The 20,368-nt window shown below is 38.8% G+C and overlaps 1 protein-coding gene across 1 annotated transcript in view; it reads right to left on the bottom strand.

Annotated features, from left to right (window-relative positions):
- LOC104657103 (ceruloplasmin-like) overlaps positions 1-20,368 on the bottom strand; it is a 45,517-nt gene that overhangs the window by 13,174 nt on the left and 11,975 nt on the right. The window contains exons 7-16 of the mRNA XM_030939287.1: positions 13,748-13,878; positions 12,730-12,870; positions 12,263-12,474; positions 10,450-10,600; positions 9,170-9,382; positions 6,300-6,507; positions 5,359-5,498; positions 3,681-3,809; positions 1,980-2,086; positions 586-787 (exon numbers count right to left, since the gene is read on the bottom strand). Of these exons, the coding sequence (XP_030795147.1) occupies positions 586-787; positions 1,980-2,086; positions 3,681-3,809; positions 5,359-5,498; positions 6,300-6,507; positions 9,170-9,382; positions 10,450-10,600; positions 12,263-12,474; positions 12,730-12,870; positions 13,748-13,878 (1,634 nt within the window). The remainder of the gene's footprint in view (positions 1-585; positions 788-1,979; positions 2,087-3,680; positions 3,810-5,358; positions 5,499-6,299; positions 6,508-9,169; positions 9,383-10,449; positions 10,601-12,262; positions 12,475-12,729; positions 12,871-13,747; positions 13,879-20,368) is intronic.

The raw sequence follows: 20,368 nt of genomic DNA, 5'->3' as shown, positions 1-20,368 counted from the left end.
CCTGTGTTCATCCAGGCAAAATACTTAGAAAATTATGATAGTAAGGCCTTCCTGAAATGACAGCTGATGTTCCTGGTTTTACATTGTCTGCATAGCTCTAGAAAGCATGAGCATTTGCTGTGCTGGCTAAGTCAGCAGTCTGTGGCATATGGGCAAGGCCCAACACACTGCCTCTGTTACTGCAGCCCATGAGCTAAGAATGGTTTTAAAATTTCTAAATTGTTGGAAAAAAAGGTAAATAATATTATTTCTTGACATGGTATATGAGATAAAAATTTCAGCATCCATAAATGAAGTTTTTGGTTCTCAGTCACTTTCATTTGCTTTCCTATTGTCTATGACTACTTTCGTTCTACAGTGGCAGAGTAGAGTATGGCTTATGACAGAGACCATGTGGCCTGCAAGCCTAACTTCTTTACTATCTAGCCCTTGCAGAAAAAATTTGCCGATCCCTGGTCTACATGATCTATACCAGACCTATGTAGTTGAATTCTATAAACTGTGCTGAGTGAGGCCCTTTCATCTGTTTCATTTATGCAGAGCAACCTGTGGGTTACCATTGGTGAGTCAGTGAGTGAATGTTACCATGCATGTGGTTGCTGAGTTGAAAAGTATCATCTTCCTTGTCCACTTTGTTTGGCTCTGAAGCATAGGTGTTGATATTGTCTTCAAAGTACCAGGATTCATTCTCATCGAAAACCATGAAGTGAAGAACACGGTGAACTATGTTGGGGTTGATGTCTTTGCGGCATACAATCAGAGGGCCTACCAGTCCACTGTAAAGGTCCTGAGGAGGCAAAGCAAGATCATTCACTGTGGCCACAACTAACATTTTCCCTCACAAAATAAAAGAGGTAGATTCAAGTTTTACTTTTTAATGAGGTCAGATCCTGGGTTTTTAATTATCAGGATTCTGAGATTTAGGAACAAAATGTTTGACGTGCTCAATGCTTGATTGAAGAAAAATTGTAACCTCATTCATTAGAGTTGAAGTCTAAAGAGAACAACAGACCTCTGAAAGGGATTTTAGATACATTTTTCAGTGGATTTAGCTCTATTTTTGACATTTTAATAAAAAAAGAATTTTGGTTTTAATTAGAATTCCTGGCATTGAAGTTGGTTGGCAGGAAGTCTAAAGGAGTTAGTCCTTTCACCTTTGTGCTTTTGCCCCTGCAGCAACTTTTAGTTGAGAGTCTTCATTTTGTTTTTGAATTAAATCTCTGTGTGGATTCTTGTTTCAGGCAGAGTGGGCCAAGATAAGAGTTCAAACAGAACGCTTGCACTGTTTTTTTTTTTAGTGCAAACAAACTTGAACCCTATAGTTGAGGGTTTTAAATATAAACACACACATACACCCCCTACACACACACACACAATATGTATATATTCATTTCTTATTAATCATAGAATTATACCATTCTTCATTTATTATTACTATTGTTACTATTATTATTATTGTTTAGAGACCGAGTCTTGCTGTGTTACCTAGGTAATAGTGTGACCATAGCTCAGCATAATCTTGAACTCCTGGACTCACGCGATCCTCCTATCTCAGCCTCCCATTGCTAGGACTACAGCATGTGCCACTGCGCCTGGCTAATTTTAAAACTTTTTGTATAGACATCAGCCACCACATCCAACTGAATTTTAAAATTCTTTACAGTATGTTGTTTTCTGTAATTCAAATACTATTCAGTGGAACAAAGTATAGTCTATTATTGTATAATTAGTTATATTTTTCAATTCACAGTGAGATTATGCAAAGAATTATAAACTTAAGTAATCATAATGTAATAATTTATTTTGCTTTTGAAAAATGCAGACCCATGTAGGAATAAAAGCTGAACAGTAGTTAAGTTACTTAATGGAAAGTTTACACAGAACTAAGATTTTTAAGAACAATGATAAACACCTTCTTTCTTCCATTATAATTTCTAGGAGGAGATAGGATAAGAACTCTTATTTGATTTAAACTTTACCTTAGCCACAGATACAGTTGAATAGTAAAACCAAGGTATGCATTCAAAGTCCAGTGAGGTAGGACCAGTTCTATCAGGTATCTGCCAATTATATATTTGAATCTCTCCTGAAATAGACAAATGAAGTGTATTTAAATAGAGCTTTTAAAATCAGACTTCTTTACGGAGAACCAGACGATGAGCAAACACTAAAGCTATAAAAATAGTAGGCAGCATAGTCCTAGCTTTCACTTCTGGTTTCACTTCTTGCTTTCTGATCTTAGTCAATGTGGCAATTACTCAATGTGACAAAGCCTTGAATCCCAGTTCTGAACCTTCCAATGTGTGGATCACATGTACCTCCTCCCTGCCCTCAAGGCTGTGCATATTAGTCCCATTGGATCTTAATTCTATATTCTTGCAGTAAAATTCTTTTGCTCCCTTCCCACCATAATCCTGTGTCTCCCACTTCCAAAGCTCCATGGGAGTTATGGTCCTGTGACATTAACCAACCCTACCCCCAGCTCCCAAATCTGTAACAATCTACTTAGCACTAACCCTTGCCTTCCAGTACACCACACAATGCCTGGCATATAGCAGGTAGAGTAGTCAGAAGTGTTTGTGGAATGCATGTAGTAGATCCTTTCCTAACTAATCAGAACAGAGGGCTGACTTGCAAACTCCCTTAATACAAGACTCAACAGACCATAAGACTGTTTTTAAAAACAAAAAGAAATATTTCGCCCACCATCAAAGTCTATCATCAGTCCCTCTGCTTTACAAATCTTTTCTTTCTGAATTTGGCTTTCATTGATACTCTTAATTTCCAAAACTACTTGTTTTGGTGAGCAACTATAGTGGACATTCTGATGCCACCCCTAGATCCGCAATCAAGAATGAAGAACATTTCACTCCAGCAGGTGTAGCCCGCTTTAGAGAGAGACTTGGCTGAAGAAAGCCACCTCGCTCAAGATTGCATCTAATGACTGCTGCAGGGACATAACAGCCCAGCTCTCTCACTCCAGCTTAGGACAGCTGAGGGTCACCCTATCTTCAGAGCGGGGTTGGCTGTGACTTCTGTTGAGGCTGCATCTCTGCTCAACCTCACTCCTTGTCCAATCCTACTCATTTCTCATTCTTTCCATATTAGCTGATTCCAAGAGCACTATCTACACACAAATCCTCATATCAGAGTCTGCTTAATGGGCATTTTTTATTAAAAAATATTAATGTTCTTCTGAGTTATTTATGTTGAACGGCATGCTGTGTAGCAGTGATTCCATTTCATGGAAATGTTAATATATGGGGTCCATCATTTCCTCTTATTGGCTCAATCCTCCCCTACTTTCTCACATATTGCATCTTGTACTCAACTCCTACTTTAGCACCTTAGTTGGAGAGATTAAATATAGTATAAGAATACCTGGCAGCTGGATAGGTAAAGAGGTGGAAGGGAGGGTGGATCTAGAGGATAAATTGATACACTGGGGAGGTGGTCCCTGAAGACCAAACCTTCACTTCACAGTTCTGCTCATGGTGCCCCAATCTGGAAGTAAACTTGACTTGCAGAAGGAACTTCCCCGCCAAATGTTTCTTCAGGCCCATCTTACTAGTCCACTGGTCTCTCTCATCTGGAACTGCACCCATATATTTAAAAGAACATTAGCCTCGTAGTCCTGCATAAAAGCTTTGGGGATTTTTTTTTTCTCCCAGAGTAATTACCTGGCTGAGTTGGAACAACAGTGGAATTATTTGTTTTCACTCCATGAGCATGAATAGAATACGGTCTTGAGGCTTTATTTTTAAAGATAATTTGAATTTTTTGACCAGGGTTGAGCAATATTAATGGACCTAGAGAATATAAAAAGGAATATGTCTGGATAATTGTTATTTATTTTAAATTATGAGTCATCTGTCTTCTTAAGTATTTACACAGTGACTTATTCTTATCCTTTTACTTAACATGTAGCCAAATGAAATAAAAACATTTAACAAGTAGATCACTGCTCATTTATGAGACATGATTTTTGCCTGAAATTTTTAAATCATTTAGGATTTTATGAGTTTTTGCTTTGTTTTGTTTTTGCCAGAAAACTTATTTTAATGAACATCGGTTTATGCCTATGAAAACATACAATTTAAAGATGAAACCCTTTCTTTTCTTTCTTGACCAATCTCAAATTTCAAGGCTTTTATTCTCTTGCTCCTTATTCTACTGGAGGATTGCAAGGCACTGCAAGGCCTGTTTATTGACCCAAAGTGAGTTTCTCTCTTACAGACTAAAAACCTTCATTTTACTCTCTCTCCCTTTCATCCTAAGCCAAGAACTACAGATATAAAATTAATTTTAAATCTTCTTTCTATTTGGAAGCAGATTGAATCAGTGGCTCTGAAAACTTCTGAAACACAGGTGGTTTTGAGATGAGATAAGCAGCAAGAACTCTGCAAACCTGTGCTACAGTTACTAAAATTAGAGCCCTGAAGATGCCTGCTGGAGGTTAAATGCTAGCTAAAGACAGGGCCTCTTTGCTCCCTGTGACCATTTCACCTCCCCAAACAATATGCATGTTTTTTCTTTTTAATAAGTGTTTTCCTTTTTGCATACATAATAATAGAACCTTGAGGGTCAGATTGCATTATTTATCTTCATGCATTTAGCCAGAATCCTAGAGAAAACAAACATCCTGTGGTTACTAAAGATAGGAGCCCACTCAAAAGCAGCAGCAACAGGATAGCGTAGGCTTCCCTCCAAAGAGGCTTCCCTCCAGGGCTCACAAAGAGACAAGCTCTAGAGGCTCATGGAGAGCCAAGAGGAGCAAAAGTTCCTCTTCATCAGCGTGTAAATCCATCTCCTCAGAGTCCCACATCATAAAATAACCTCTAACATACACATACACATAGATATTAAGACTGAAACAGGAGTTGGTCGTGTGGAAATGTCACATGTGGGCACCTGGGGTGACTCAGAGGTTTCCTAGTTGATCTATCAAGGGTGGAAGAAAGAGTTGTAATTTCCTCACTCAGACAGAAAACACTTAAATTTACATAAAGAAGTTCCTTTCCTCACTATATTAGGGTCCCCTGGACTTTGTTTTAATTTTATTGAAATGATCCCTAAATGCTACTTCTAAACTCCTTTCTAGAATTTTTTAATTCTGAGAGCAAGAATCCAGGTAATCTGACACTGAGCACATTACTTTTCCACATTCTCCTTATTTTTTAGGAAACAACACTTGAATCATTTTTTTCCCCAGTGAAAATGCCTATCAGCAAACAAATTAGAATTACAGGAACTTTCCTCTTTCAAAGTAGAGGTTGACAACGGCCTCCATGCGTACAACAATTTCTAATGGCTGAAGACAAGAAAAACTCAAAAACCAATCTTATGGTATATCAATACCTAGTATATCGAGATGTTTTTCATCTTCATTCCTTTTTGTTTGATTTGTGAACGTGTCATCATCATATTGACGATATAAGACTTTCTTGTATTTGGACCCAAGAAGTGTTCCACTTTTATCCACAAACATGCTCGTTTGGCTTTAAGAAAATAAAAGCAAAAACAAAAAAAAAAACCCCACAGAGTTCGTTAATTTAACCATTAATTTAGACAAAGAACTCATATGGAAGAACTTCTTATATCTGGAAGCGGTTTTACCTAGAACTGTAAGTCATCTTTTTTAAAAATATATTAATTTTAGCAAGATAGTTATTCACTCTACATTTTAAAGCATATTTTCTGGATAAAATTTAGTTTTTATAAATAGTAAGAGAAAAACCAGAAAAAGAAATCAAATTGTACAAAAAGAGAAAAACGGGTGTCTTTAATTTGAAGTTCTCAGAAGAACAGAGGTAGAAGAAAATGAAGACAAAAGAAAAACCTGACAGATTGTAAATACTGAAAGTAGCTGAAGTTATGTTACTGTTCCTGTGGTGAGATCAGACAGTAACATACGTCCAGGAAGGATGCAAGAAGTGAAAAGACAGGCAGGAAGAAATAAAACCCATAAGTAAGTTATATAGACATTTAGAAAGATTTGAAGCCCTTTGCAATTGAATATGTCACACACACGCACACATATACACACACACAAATTTTGAAGTGATTTATAATTGAGAATATCCTAAACACACAAATATCACACCCATATACCCGTTATGCACACAAACACCATAACAAACACAAGTAAATATACCACACACACCCACCATACCAAACACAAATAAATACAACACACACACAGACACAGACACACACAGACAGACTGAAAGGAAAGAGAGGAAGACTCAGAAAGAACCCTTAGAACCCTTCCCATTTAGAGACTGGAGCTATCACCATACTTCTCTCTTTGTAAGCGGTGGAGTTCATTCTCCCAGTTTCTGCTAGGAGAATAATCCCATTCCATTTCCTCAGCTGCAATGTAAATAATTTTCTCCTCCTGGTATTGTGTTTGATCAGGGTTTGGCTTCCCACATTGCCTCACGTGATATTTATGTTTCATACCTCCTAGATTGTGTTTTATTGTTATGCAAACCAAATCAAAAGTTCCTACAGATGAGTAAGAAAGGAATGGTTAAAGCTTTGCCTTCAGATTTCTTTCCTCTGTAAAATTATTCATAAGCTGCAACCCTCAAAAGAAGTACAGTAAAATCATTCATTCATTCTTTCATTAATTCAACAAATATTTATTGATCACCTTCTTTGTGTCAGACGTATTTCTAGGCATTCAGGAAACATCAGAGAACAAAATAGTTAAAAATTCTTGCTCTCAGAGTTCATATTGCAAGGTGTTGTGGAGACAGACAAGAAACATGTTAAGCAACTTGTATGTATGCTGAAAGGTGGTAAGAGATATGATTAAAGAAAAAAAGGAAAACAGCGTAAGGAGGACTGAGAATTCTGGATGTTGGGAAGGGCTCAAGACAGCAGTGAGCAATATCATGGGTAAGCAGGGTAGGCCTTGATGAGAGGGTGATATCTGGGCAAAAGTTTATAAGAGATGAGGTGGGTCTGGAGGAAAAGTATAAAAGTGTGTTCTCTCTAGGCAGAAGAAACAGGTAGCAAAGGCCCCAGGCCAGGAGACTGTTTGGTGTGTATGAAGACCACCCAAGAGGCCAGTGTGTCTGGAGGGAGGGAGCAAGGGTGAAAGTACTAGTGAGCAGGAGGGCCGGGTCGTGGAGCCCTTGTGGGCCACTGAATACATGATAGCTTTCACTGAGTGAAATGGAGAACCACTGTGGGATTTTAAGTCAATGAAGGGTACAAGGATACTCTAGCAGCTGTGCTGAGAATAGACTGGCGTGTACAATGGTGGAAGAAACGGGATCTGTTGAGAGGCTATCAAAAATAATCGATGAGAGATGATGGCTTTGATCAGAGTAGTAGGTAGCAGAGGAGGGAGTGAAAAAAAGTTGAATACATTAAAAATACATTAAAAATCCAAAACAATGACAAAAACTGAAAACAAACCACCATAACAAAAAAAAACTCTAGCCTGATTCCGACCAGAACATTCCACCTGAATTCCAGTTTTCTTTCTTTTACCTTGGTAATTTTAGGCCCACCACGTGCTGACACTGCTTCTTGATGAATGCTCTTTTCAACTCTACATATTTCTGTTGTTGCTGTGACTTTTGTGGAGAGTAAGGTTTAAGAAGATGTACAAGGAAGCAAAACCTTCAGACTCAGAGGGTTTGAGAAAAAGAATTTGTTTAAAATGAAATAATCCCTGTACAAGCTCTAGCACCATGTTTGACATATAGTGTACATGTCTCCACTTGTTTGCTACAGTTGATATGCCTTGGAAAAGAGAATGAGACAAGGTAGTTTTTAAATCCAGAAAAACACCTGCAGGGGAGAGGAGAGGAAGGACTGGGGCAGGAAAAAGAAATAACTTGTCCCTGAATGAGCATGGAGGTACATCTCTAACAAAGAGGAGGGAAAAAAGCACCAGAGAAAGATCTCTCTCTCTCTCTTTTTTTTTTTTTTTTTTTTTTTTTGAGACTGAGTCTTGCTCTGTTGACCAGGGTGGAGTACAGTGGTGTGATCTCTCACTGTAAGCTCCACCTCCTGGGTTCACACCATTCTCCGTGCCTCAGCCTCCCGACTAACTGGGACTACAGGCGCCCACCACTACGCCCTAGCTAAGTTTTTTGTATTTTTAGTAGAGATGAGGTTTCACCGTGTTAGGCAGGATGGTCTCGATCTCCTGACCTCATGATCCACCTGTCTCGGCCTCCCAAAGTGCTGGGATTACAGGCGTGAGCCACCGCACCCGGCCAAAGATCTCTTTCTTTTCCCCTCCAATTACTCTGAATCACAAATTTTGCTTGTTTGAAAAGTAAAATTTTAAATGTTGAAATGAAGAAAATGTGGTCAAATGAATATCTGGCATCACAAAGAGTCAAGATACCAATTCATGGTATTTATACAGTAGTTTATCATATAGCCAGATTTTGGTTGGTATCAGTCATTTTTGACCAAGATAGATGGATTTTGGGGGGACAAGTATAAAGGACAAGGGCTGATCTACTGGATTAAAGAAGGAACTCACATTTATTGAAAGTCTAACATATGCCAGGCACTTTACTATACTTTACCTATCTCATTGATCACTGTCTATTCCTTTTTGCAAATTACAAGTTTTTACAATTCCTGTTTTACAAATGAGAAAATGAGGTTCAGAAAGAAGGCTGGTTTCCTTTGATCCCCACAAAGTTCTTTGATACGGGGTGCCTTCTTAAAAAAAAAATGTTGCCAGCAAGGATCAACCTCACTGAAGCTAAAACACTGATCTAGAGAGCAAAGCAAGTAAGGAGGATAGAAAGAGGAAGGCACAAGGCAGCAGGGTAAGGTCGAAGCAGGAGGAAGGTCTGGGAAACAAATGGACCGAAGAGTAAGAAATGCAGAAGACAACAGAATGAAAATGAGTTTAAAGGGTTTAAAACATCTGCATTATGTTTGAAGAGCATTGGGATGGTTTAAAGCCTAAAGGACTAGGAAGAGGACCTGAAAAAACTGAGGGGATTTATGTGTACAGGAAAATGTGACACTAAGGCTCTTATAAATGAAATGGAGCAGGGCAAAGGTTTCTCAAGCATTGTTTGTATCAGTTCAATTTTTTTTCCTGTACAGAATATTCAGTGCATATAAAGATAGTGCTTCTGCATACTTTAATGTTTCAGGCTGAATGAAAAGACCCACTGCTCACCTATAGAATCAGGTGTCATCAAAAGCGTCTGAGAAGTATGAGGAAACACAGGTATTGTGTCCTTTCTTGCTCCTAAAGAAGTGAAGGTATTTCCTGAAAAATATATCCCGTGTAAATCTTCCACTGATCCTACACTGAAAACGTGCCACAAAACGTTGTCTCCTAAGCACATATCCAATCCAGGCAGATTTCCATACATGTATCCATTTATGGCTGCAAGGCATTTGTAACAAAGGAAAGAGTATTTAATGTACTAGTACTTGATATCTTTTGAAACCCAACAAAACATTAATCATGAAGCAGCTCATTTATGTAAAAAAAGCAAAGCAATTTTTTCAACTTTGCCTCTCCTCTATTGTTATTTAATCACTTCATGGGGGCTAAAACTGACATTATAGAATTAGAGAATGACAGAATTCCATGATACTCTCACTGGGTCATTCCAGTCAAGCCCTTCCTTTTAGAGTTGAGGAAACCAAGGCCAGAGAAGTAGTTACTTGTCCAATGTCATATGGCTAATAAACGAAAATGTTAAGACCGAAGTCCATGTCTCCAGATTCTGGATCAATCCTTTTCCCACTGCACTGTGCAGTCTTCAAAAACCAACAACCAACCAACCAGCCACCTACCAACCCACCCAACCAGCTCATCAAACACCCTACTCCACCCACTCTTCGAATTTGGCAATAGAGAAGTATAGTGACTTTTAACATTTAGCTATAGATAAAATATATTGCACCAAGAAGGTGTTGGTAAATATTTGCTAAGTTAAATTCAAAATAATCACCCTAGTAGACAATATTCTTCTTAGGAAATGATATTTACTTATTATGTATATATTTATTTATTTTTTGAGATGGAGTTTTGCTCTTGTTACCCAGGCTGGAGGGCAATGGCACGATCTCAGCTCACTGTAACCTCTGCTTCCTGGGTTCAAGTGATTCTCCTGCCTCAGCCTCCCAAGGTAGCTGGGATTACAGGCATGCACCACCTCTCCCGGCTAATTTTTGTATTTTTAGTAGAGACGGGGTTTCATCCGTGTTGGCCAGGCTTGTATCAAACTCCTGACCTCAGGTGATCCACCCACCTCGGCCTCTCAAAGTGCTGGGATTACAGGTGTGAGCGACCGCACCTGACTGGGAAATGATATTTAAAGGAAACATAAGTGTATTAGCCGACCGTTGTGGGGAAAACCTAAGTCGGTTTTAATCCATAGTTCTTTAGGCAAAATAAAATTCAGTGTTTAATGCATTTATCTTGTAAGTTAAATTGTTTCTTACAGTACATCTTATTTGAGGCTTGGAAGTCTGGATCCTCTTTATCTATGTTTTCAGGCTCTGTGATAAATGTTCTGATATTTTCCTCCAAGAGATCACTTTCATTTTCATCAAATATTGTGGCAAGTAGGTAAAACTCTTTGTCTACTCCTTTCTGTGGAAGAGAATAGAAAAAGGAATAGACATGAAGTATAGACAGTCCACATACAAATCTAGCCAAATGGTTGATCTGCATACAGTGTGTCCCACACAAGGAGATTGTGTACTTGTGAAAAATTTGATCAATGGACTTCCTGATTTTGGATAGTCCATAGAAAGGCACAAGTCCCAGTGAATGAATTATCACAGAACTAAGAAGTTGGGAGAAATCTCTATGACTTTTTTAATATAAAGTGTTTACTCCAGAGATTCCTATATCTAAACTTCATAAACTAAACCATAAGATGTTAATAGTGGCTTTTAACACAATGTACTCTATGGAAAGTAAGTTAAATAAATAGTTTTCAATTCTAGAAAGTCTGAATTTTTAGGGCTTTTGAACAAATTTAATATAAACATATTACTAGATTAAATGTAAAAATTATATGTGTTATAAGAATGATGACACTATAAATATGACTCATTATATAAATATAAATATATATTTATAATTTTGAATAAGATATACATTGTTATATATGTATGGATTTATAAAGCTTTGTTACCTATACTTTTTATATAAATGTAGAAAAGAACTAGATATTAGTTCACTTCTGAGTGAGAAAAAAGGGAAACTCATTTAATTAACATTTATTGAGCACCTATTATATGCCCAAGAGGAGCTGTGGTTATTATTAAAAAATTAATAAAATCTTGTGTATACTTTCTAGAAACTTTCTAGAAAATCTTGTGTATACTTCCACTAGAAACAGCCTAGTGGAAGAAACAGACCAATGAAAACAATTGCATGGATAAATATTCTAAGAGAAACATACCTAAGGGACTATGGTAACCTGCAGGAGCTTCAACTAACTTTAGTCAGGGAACATTGTCCAAAGGAAGGTACTCTCAGTCTGAGTTTCAAAAATGTCTCCCACTTTTGGCAGATAAAACAGTGAGGAAAGGCCATTCCAGATGGAGAGAAGAGAGGAAAATCAGAGATGTCAAATAACCTTCCTTACTCAGGGCCTAAGGAGCTAATTCCACCATAATGCAGAATTCTACTTTGCCACTTAGAAGAAGCAAATTCTGCAGTGTAGGGGTGGGAGGGGACATAAATCTGAAGGAATTGTCAGGATCTGATGTGTTGGCTTCTGAGTCAACAAATTGTGGGGAGATTTTTGTTTCAGGGAGTGCTATAACCAGATTCCTTAGGGAGGGATGTGGACTAGCTGTACTAAAGCAAGGTAAGAGTGGAGACAGAAGTTGAGAATGAAAGGAATTCAGAAAGAGATGACAGTGCCTAAAATAATGCAGAGGTATTGGAGACTTAGTGATAAATGTGTACATGAGACAGAAGGAGTTGTTGATGAAAGTCCAAGGTTTAGTGATATTATTAACTAAGGGATAGAACAGAGGAAGAAAAGAGGCTGATTTAGGAAAGGGAGGGGAGGTAAATGTCTGCCCAAAAGGATGAGATGTCTGTGGGACATGCCAGAGTGCATGTTTATTGGGCAGAACCAGGTGTTCAGTTGAGGAAAGAATAGACTTGGGAGACATCAGTACACAGAAGTTGAAGCTGCTGATTCCTCTGGCCCTGAGACATTGTCATTCCTCTGCAGTTCTGTCTCAGGCACCTCTCACCAAGGGTTACCTGGCCATATGCCTCAGGACTCACCTGTTTGCCATCCTCTCCAAGACTTCCATTTCTACATACAAGGAGAGGCCCCAGAAGGCCACTGTTGATGTTTCTTTTCCCATTTACTGAAGAGTAATAGAACCAGGTCAAGCAGATGGGATCTGTGGAGGTGGGACCCACATCTTTTGGAACTTCCCATGTATAGACAAATGTTGTGCCAGGATTTACATGTGAAGAGGGTGAAGGGGTACCTAACAAGAGATAAACATTTATAGAATATAACCTAAAACCATAAGTACACTAGTCTAGACTGTGAGATCTCTGAGAGCAAGAACAGATCTTTCTCTTTAGGTGACAGTGGAATAGGAACTAAAGTAATAACTCTGCCACAATAAGTATGCAGAGCTGTTACACTGTGACAGGTAGGCTGCACAATAGGAGTTATATTTCTTGCTGGCATTATATGGTGGTATGGCTCACTTGGACCTCCCTTGAGCTCTACTTACTTTCTCCAGGTGTTTTGTAGAATGAACCCTCTTTGCTCTTGTTGTAAAGGAGTCCATGAGGCTGAATGCTGAGTGGTAGGGAAGCATTGTTATAGAAAGTGATTTTGATGGTCTGTCCCACCTCTGCCTTAATAACAGGGCCTAGAAACCAACAGAGTTAGTAGTTATCCTTTGTTTTCATAAAGTTAATTAATTGTCAAGTTGTGTTACTTGAGTAAAATTCTTTTAGGAAGAAATTAAAGGGATGATGCCATGAACCCAGAAATGGGTGCAACTGCAAGAAGACTAGATGATTCAAGGTCTTATAAAGTCACTTTGAATCAAAGATATTAGATATTAGATGAAGATTAGTCTCTTTGGATTTATAGGAACAAAGAATGTAGTTAAAATCACGGTGGGCTGGGCTCAGTGGCTCACGCTTGTAATCCCAGCAATTTGGAAGGCCGAGATTGGTGTATGGCTTGAGCCCAGGAGTTTGAGACCAGCCTGGGCAACATGTTGAAACCCGGTCTCTACAAAAAATACAAAAATTATCTGGGTGTGGTGATGTGTGTCTGTGGTCCCAGCTACTTGGGAGGCTGAAGGACGAGAATTGCTTGAATCTGAGAGGGGAGATTGCAGTGAACTGAGATTGTGCCATTGCACTCCAACCTGAGCAAAAGAGTGAGACCCTGTCTCAAAAAAAAAAACAAAACAAAAACATCACAAAAATTAGCTGAGTATGATGGTGTGTTCCTGTAGTCCCAGCTATTCCAGAGGCTGAGATGAGAGGATCATTTGAGCCTGAGAGGCAAAGCCTGCAGTAAACAGAGGTCACACCACTGCACTCCACCCTGGGCAACAGAGCAAGACTGTCTCAAATAAAATAAAATAAAGTCATTGGGTGAATTGATGTATTATTTTCATAAAGCTATAATATGATTGCTAAACTCTCTAACTGGGTTGATGAATACTATTTTGATTGCAGAATATTTATAAATAATGTTTATAACCCCACAAGCTATGAATAGAATTTTACCAAGGATTCCAAGGTGTTCTTCTCTTGCCTTCTGTGTTTGGAAGGAAGCATCTGTATATTCACGGTAAACGAGTTTTCTGTAAGTTCCTCCAATTCTGATTGGACTTCGTTCAAAAAATAACTGGGATTTACTGTGCAGAGAAGGTAGATACACAAAGAACTTTTATATTTACAGTTATCATGTGAAAAGATAGAAAGAATCCAAACACATGTTTAAAATATTTTTAATTTATTTCTGATTATAAAAGTAATGCATGCTCATTACCTAAAATTGGAAAAAGAAAGAAAAATACAACAAAGAAAACAGAAATCTCCGTAATCCCATCTATATGTTACTATAGTCAATATTTTATGTAAATATCCTTTCAGTCTTTTGTCTATGCACATATATATAATTATCTATATGTATTTACCTAGTTATTTGTCTGCAAACTTTCTTTTGGAATAAAAATTAAAAAGATATGATATCTGACTTTTTTTCAGGCAGGTAATAACAAATATTGCTATTAAAACAATTATTTGCAGAGATGCTATAATATTAAAAAGATAGACGTTATTATTTTTTAAATTATTGTAATAAAAAGGAGCCTCTGAGAAGAAGTATTTCCTAACAACGAAGTGGTAACTTGCTGTGCCAAAACATCATAGAATTCTACAGCCAGGAGGATCAAGCAAAATGAATCTATTAATTCATACTTATTTTAGTCGATATAAAATGAGAGTAAGCCCTAAATCTAAATCTAGTTCTTTGCTCTAAGCCCAGTTATCTTTCTGACATTTAATAACAAAATTTCCATTACACAGATTGAGTAATTTATTGATAAGCTTAAAATGTAAGAAAAGGACTAAAGGCACCCAGCACTCACATTCACAAAGAAGGACCAAAACACTGAGTAGATAATCACAAGTTGGATAGAGCATCGAAGAGAGAACACTGGAATTCGGCAGGGAAGTGTCAAAGAACATCTGAGACACAGAAGGAAAGGGAAGCAAGGCAGCTGTCACTGCTCAGACTGGCTGGGAGCCAGGAGAGGCTCCCCAGTGTGGGAAAAAGATAAGTGAGAGATCTTCAGCAGTCCATACTTCAACCATGGATTCTTGCAATCCTAGCCACAGGAGAACCCCTCAGCCCTTGCAGGCTGTGAGACCAGTAGAGAGAGTGGCTTGGAGTTGATATAATGGCATCATTCCAGAGAGGGAGTTCATGCTGGGTCCCATGCAACCCCCGAGACCCAAATAGCTATAGCATGGCACCATTTTGAGCTCCCAGCCCCCACCAGACTGTATCCTGCCCCAGGGCCCAACAGCCCCTGTATCTCCACATCCCTAGAACCCCACTGAAATTCCCCTGTGTCCTACTCAGATGGCTGAAGCACAGTGACACTAGCCGGATCCAGTAGAGTGGCAGGGTCTCCAACACTCCAGCCCATATGATGTTCTACACTGTGGGGGATGGGCTGTGCAGTGCACCAGGGAGGCTACCCCAGAACAAGGTAAGCTGTGCATACCCTCTCCAGAGCCTGACAGCCACCTGCCTGGAGTGACTGCCACTGATAGCAAACATTGCCCTTTGAGCAGCAGAGCTACCACACACCTGAATGCACCTTTGGTGGACATGAAACCAGCCCATCTAGATGCTGTCCTGGAGTCTGAGGACAGGCACACCTGCCCACTGCTGCTTCTACCCAAGTGTGCCATCTTGGGCACTGGGGATCAACTTGCCCTGCCTGCCACAGCTGTTCCTCATGTGCACTATCAGGGGACCTGAAGACTGTCTTGCCCCACCTGCTATTGGCACCCAGGCATGCCATCTAGGGACCTGAGGGCGAGCCTGCCCACTCTGCTGGTGCCCACACACATTAACTGGGAACCTAGGGATTGACCCATCCTATCCACCACAGTCTACACTCATGCACATCATCGAGGGCCTGAGAACAGGCCCACTATGCCTGATGCCACCTCTGCCATTGCCCACATGTGCTGTCCAGGGACCTGGAGATCGATCCGCCCTGCCTGCCATCACCAGCATCTATGCACTTCTCCTGGGGACCTGCCTGGCCTGCCAGAACCCACAAGTGTTATCGAGGCCTGAGGATCAACCTTCTCCACCAACCACCGCTGAATTTGTACACTACTTCCAGGGTATGAGGACAGGTCTGCCCAACCTGCTGCCATCACCACTGCTAGCACCCACCTGCATGTACCACCTGCGGCTCTAGGGAATGACCTGCTCAGACTGTTGCTTCCACCACTGGCACTTATGTATGTCATCTGGGGGCCTGAGGGTTGGCCTGCTACCACTCCTGCCATCACCAACACCATACATGCCACCCAGGGACCCAAAGACATGCCCAAATCACCATTGCCACTGCTGACATCTAAGAAAGCCACTTGGAGGCCCAATAATTAGCCTGTCTGGATCCTCTAACACCAGTGCCCATGTATACTGCTGGGCCCCAGGGACGGGAAGACTCAGCCTGCTGCCACCACCACTGGGGCCCAAGAACTGTCCCATCTGGCATCCCCATCCCCAGCAAAACCACAGCCTCCACTAACAACCACAGCATAAGCCACCAAGGAACTCACAAGCACCACTGATGCTGATTACAGCTGAAGAAATCGTACAGAAACCACATGACTGCCTGCAGCAAGAATCAAAGTTCAAACATCCTACCCAATCCACACTATAAATACATCTATAGAAAAAGTCTTTTCCTACAAAAGCCAACCCCCGTCCCCCCAAAATGGGAAGAAGTGCAGATATCAATGTAAAACACAAGAAGCAAGAAAAAGCAAGGAAACATGACACTTCCAAAAGAACACAATGATTCTCCAGCAACAGATTACAATGAAAAAGAAATCCATGGAATGCCAAAAAAAAAAAAAAAGAAAATCAAAAGAACAGTATTGAAGCTCAGCGAGATACAACAGAACACAGATAAGCAATACAAAGAAATCAGAAAAAATTCATGATCCGAATAAGAAATTCAACAGATACAACTTTTAAAATCCAAAAAGAAATCCTAGAACTGAAGAATTTTTTAAACATTAAAAATATGATCTAGAGCTTCAACAATAGACTCGAAAAAATAATTTTTGAACGTAAGGGCTGGTATTTTGAAACAACCCAGTCAGACCAAAAAAAAAAAAAAAAAAAGAAAAGAAAAGAAAAAGAAACAGAGAGAGAAAGAAATGAAGAATTAAAAAGAATGAAAAAAGCATATGTGACATATGAGTGACATAAAGCTACCAAATATTCAAATGTTGGGTAATCCAGAAGGAGAAGAAATTGACAAAGACATAGAAAACCTATTCAACAAAATAATAGCTGAGGACTGGGCATAGTAGCTCATGTCTATAATCCCAGCACTTTGGGAGGTTGGGAAAATCACTTGAGGCCAGGAGTTTGAGACTAGACACGGCAACGTAGTAAGACTCTATCTCTACAGAGCATTTGAAAAATTAACTGGGTGTGGTGGCATGTGCCTATAGACCTAGCTACTTGGGAGACTGAGAGACTGAGGTGGAAGGATCACTTGAGCCAAAGAGTTTGAGGCAGCAGTGAGCTGTGATCATGCAACTGCCCTCCAACTTGGGTGACAGAGCAGGACTCCGTCTAAAAAAAGAAAGAAAAAATGTTGTTTTCATTCCTTGTTGAAACACACACACACACACACACACACACACACACACACAACACACACTGTTAATGCAAAATAATAATAACAAACTGAAAAGTTCCAGAGTCTTACAACAGATATACACATTCAGGTACAGGAAACTCAAGGATCCCCAAATAGATCAACTTGAAAAGGCACATTACAGTCAAGAGTCAAAAACAAAGACAGAAAAAAGAGAATTCTAAAAACAGCAAGAGAAGAGCATCAAGTCTCGTATAAAGAAATCCCCATCAGACTAATAGCAGATTTCTCAGCAGAACTCTTATAGGCCAAAACAGCATAAGATGATATACTCAAGACACTGAAAGAAGAAGAAGAAGAAAAAAGAGTCAACAAAGAGTACTATACTCAGCAAAGCTGTTTTTCAAAAATGAAGGAGAAATAAAATATTTCCCAGACAAGCAAAAACTGAGGAAATTCATCATCATTAGACAGGCCCTATAAGAAATGCTTAAGGGAGTACTATATCTGGAAGCAATAGGATAATATCTACCATCCTGAAAACACATGAAAACATAAAACTCATTGGCACAGCAAACACACAAATGAGAAAGACAAAGGACTCAAGGACTACAGAAAACCACCAAACTGAAATTATAAACAATAAGAGAGAAACAGAAGGGAACAGGATACATGAAATAACCAGAAAACAATTACCAAAATGACAGGAATAAGTTCTTGCCTATCAATAATAACTTTGAATATAAATGAATTAGATTCCCCAATTAAAAGATATAGACTGGCTGAATGAATTTGTTTAAATGACCCAAATATATGCTACCTACAAGAAACTCACTTCACTTGTAAAGACACATAAAGACTAAACACGAAGGGATGAAAAAAGATATTCCACAGAAACAAAAACCAAAAGTGAGTAGGAGTAGCTATCCTTATATCAGATAAAGCAGACTTTAAGTCAAAAATGTAAAAAGAGATAATGTCATTTTATAATGATAACAGGATCAATTCAGTGAGGGAATGTAACAAGTCTAAATGTATATGCCCAACACCAGAGCACCCAGATACATAATGTAAATATTATTAGAGCTAAAGGAAGAGATAAGCTCTAACACAGTAATAGTTGGGGACTTCAACTCCCCATTCTCAGCATTGGGCCAATCATCTAGACAGAAAATCAACAAAGAAACATTAGATTTAAACTATACTTTGGACCAAATGGACCTAACAGATATTTACAAAACATTTTAACCACTAGCTGTAGAACACACATTCTTTTCATCAGCACATGGAAAATTCTGCAGGGTAGACCATATGATGGGCCACAAACTATTTCAACAAATTTTTAAAACATTGAAATCTTATCATTGTATAATGGAATAAAGCTAGAAATCAAGAGGAACTTTGGAAACTGTACAAATACATTAAAATTAAACAACATGATCCTGAGTGATCACTGGGTCAATGAAGAAATTAAGAAAGAAATTTAAAAATTTATTGAAACAAATCAAAATGGAAATGCAACATAACAAATCCTCTAAGATTCAGCAAAAGCAGTGCTAAGAGAGTATTTTATAGCAATAAATGCCTACATTAAAAAAGTTGAAAAATATCGGGTGTGGTGGCTCACACCTGTAATCCCAGCACTTTGTGAGACCAGGGTGGGAGGATCACTTGAGGTCAGGAGTCCAAGACCAGCATGGCTGACATGGTGAAACCCTGTCTCTACTAAAAATACAATAATTAGCTGGGTGTGGTGGTGGGTGCCTGTAATCCCAGATACTTGGGAGGCTGAGGCAGGAGAATCACTTGAACCAGGGAGGTGAAGGTTATAGTGAGCTGAGATCATGCCACTGATCTCTAGCCTGAATGACAGTATGAGACTCTGTCTCAAAAAAAAAAAAAAAAGTAGAAAGATTTCAAGTAAACATCCTAATGATGCACCTCAATGAACTAGAAAAGCAAGATAAACCAAACCCCAAATTAGTAGAAGGGAAAGAAATGATAAAGGTCAGATCAGAATTCAGTTAAAAGGAGACTAAAAAAAAAAATACAAAGGATCAACTAAATGAAAAGTCAGTTTGAAAAAAGGTAAGCAAAATAGATAAACCACTAGCTAGACTGACCAAGAGAAAAGATAAACGACACAAATAAACAGAATTAGAAATACAAAAGTAGACATTACAACTGATACCATAGAAATACAGAGGATCATTAGAGATTATTATGAACAACTGTACAGTAACAAACAGAAAAACCTAGAGGAAATGGATAAGTTCCTGGACACAGACAACCTACTAAGATTGAACCAGGAAGAAACAGAAAACCTGAACACTCCAATATTTAGTGATGAGATTGAATCAGTAATAAAATATCCCCCACGAAAGAAAAGCCCAGGACTGGATGGCTTTACTGACAAATTCTACCAAACTTACAAAGAAGAATTAATACCAATTCTTCTCAAACTATTTCAGAAAATTGAAGAGGAGGGAATTCTTCCTAACTCATTCTGCAAGGCCACCATTACCTTAATACCAAAACTAGACAAGGACACAACAAAAAAAGAAAACTACTTATCTCTGATAAACATAGATGAAAAAATCCTCAACAAGATACTTGCAAACCAAATCCAACAAATATCAAAAAGATAATACACCATGATCAAGTGGTTTTTTTTTCCCCCAGGGATGCAAAGATGTTTCAACATATGCGAATCAATCAATGTGATATATTACATTAACAGAATAAAGGACAAAAACCATACGATCATATCAGTAGGTACAGAAAAAGTGTTTGATAAAATTCAACATCCTTTCGTGACAAAAACTCTCAACGAATCAGGCATAGGAAGTACACTCTCAACATAATAAAGGCTATATATGACAATCCCACTGCTAACATATTGAATAGAGAAAACCAGAAAGCCTTTCCTCCAAGAACTGGAACAAGACAAGGATGCCCACTTTTACCATTCCTATTTGAC

The sequence above is a fragment of the Rhinopithecus roxellana genome, chromosome 1 (genome assembly GCF_007565055.1).
Source record: "Rhinopithecus roxellana isolate Shanxi Qingling chromosome 1, ASM756505v1, whole genome shotgun sequence".
Classification (NCBI taxonomy): domain Eukaryota; kingdom Metazoa; phylum Chordata; class Mammalia; order Primates; family Cercopithecidae; genus Rhinopithecus; species Rhinopithecus roxellana.
Note: the sequence above shows the minus strand (reverse complement) of the source record. Positions and strands in the feature narration are given on the sequence as shown.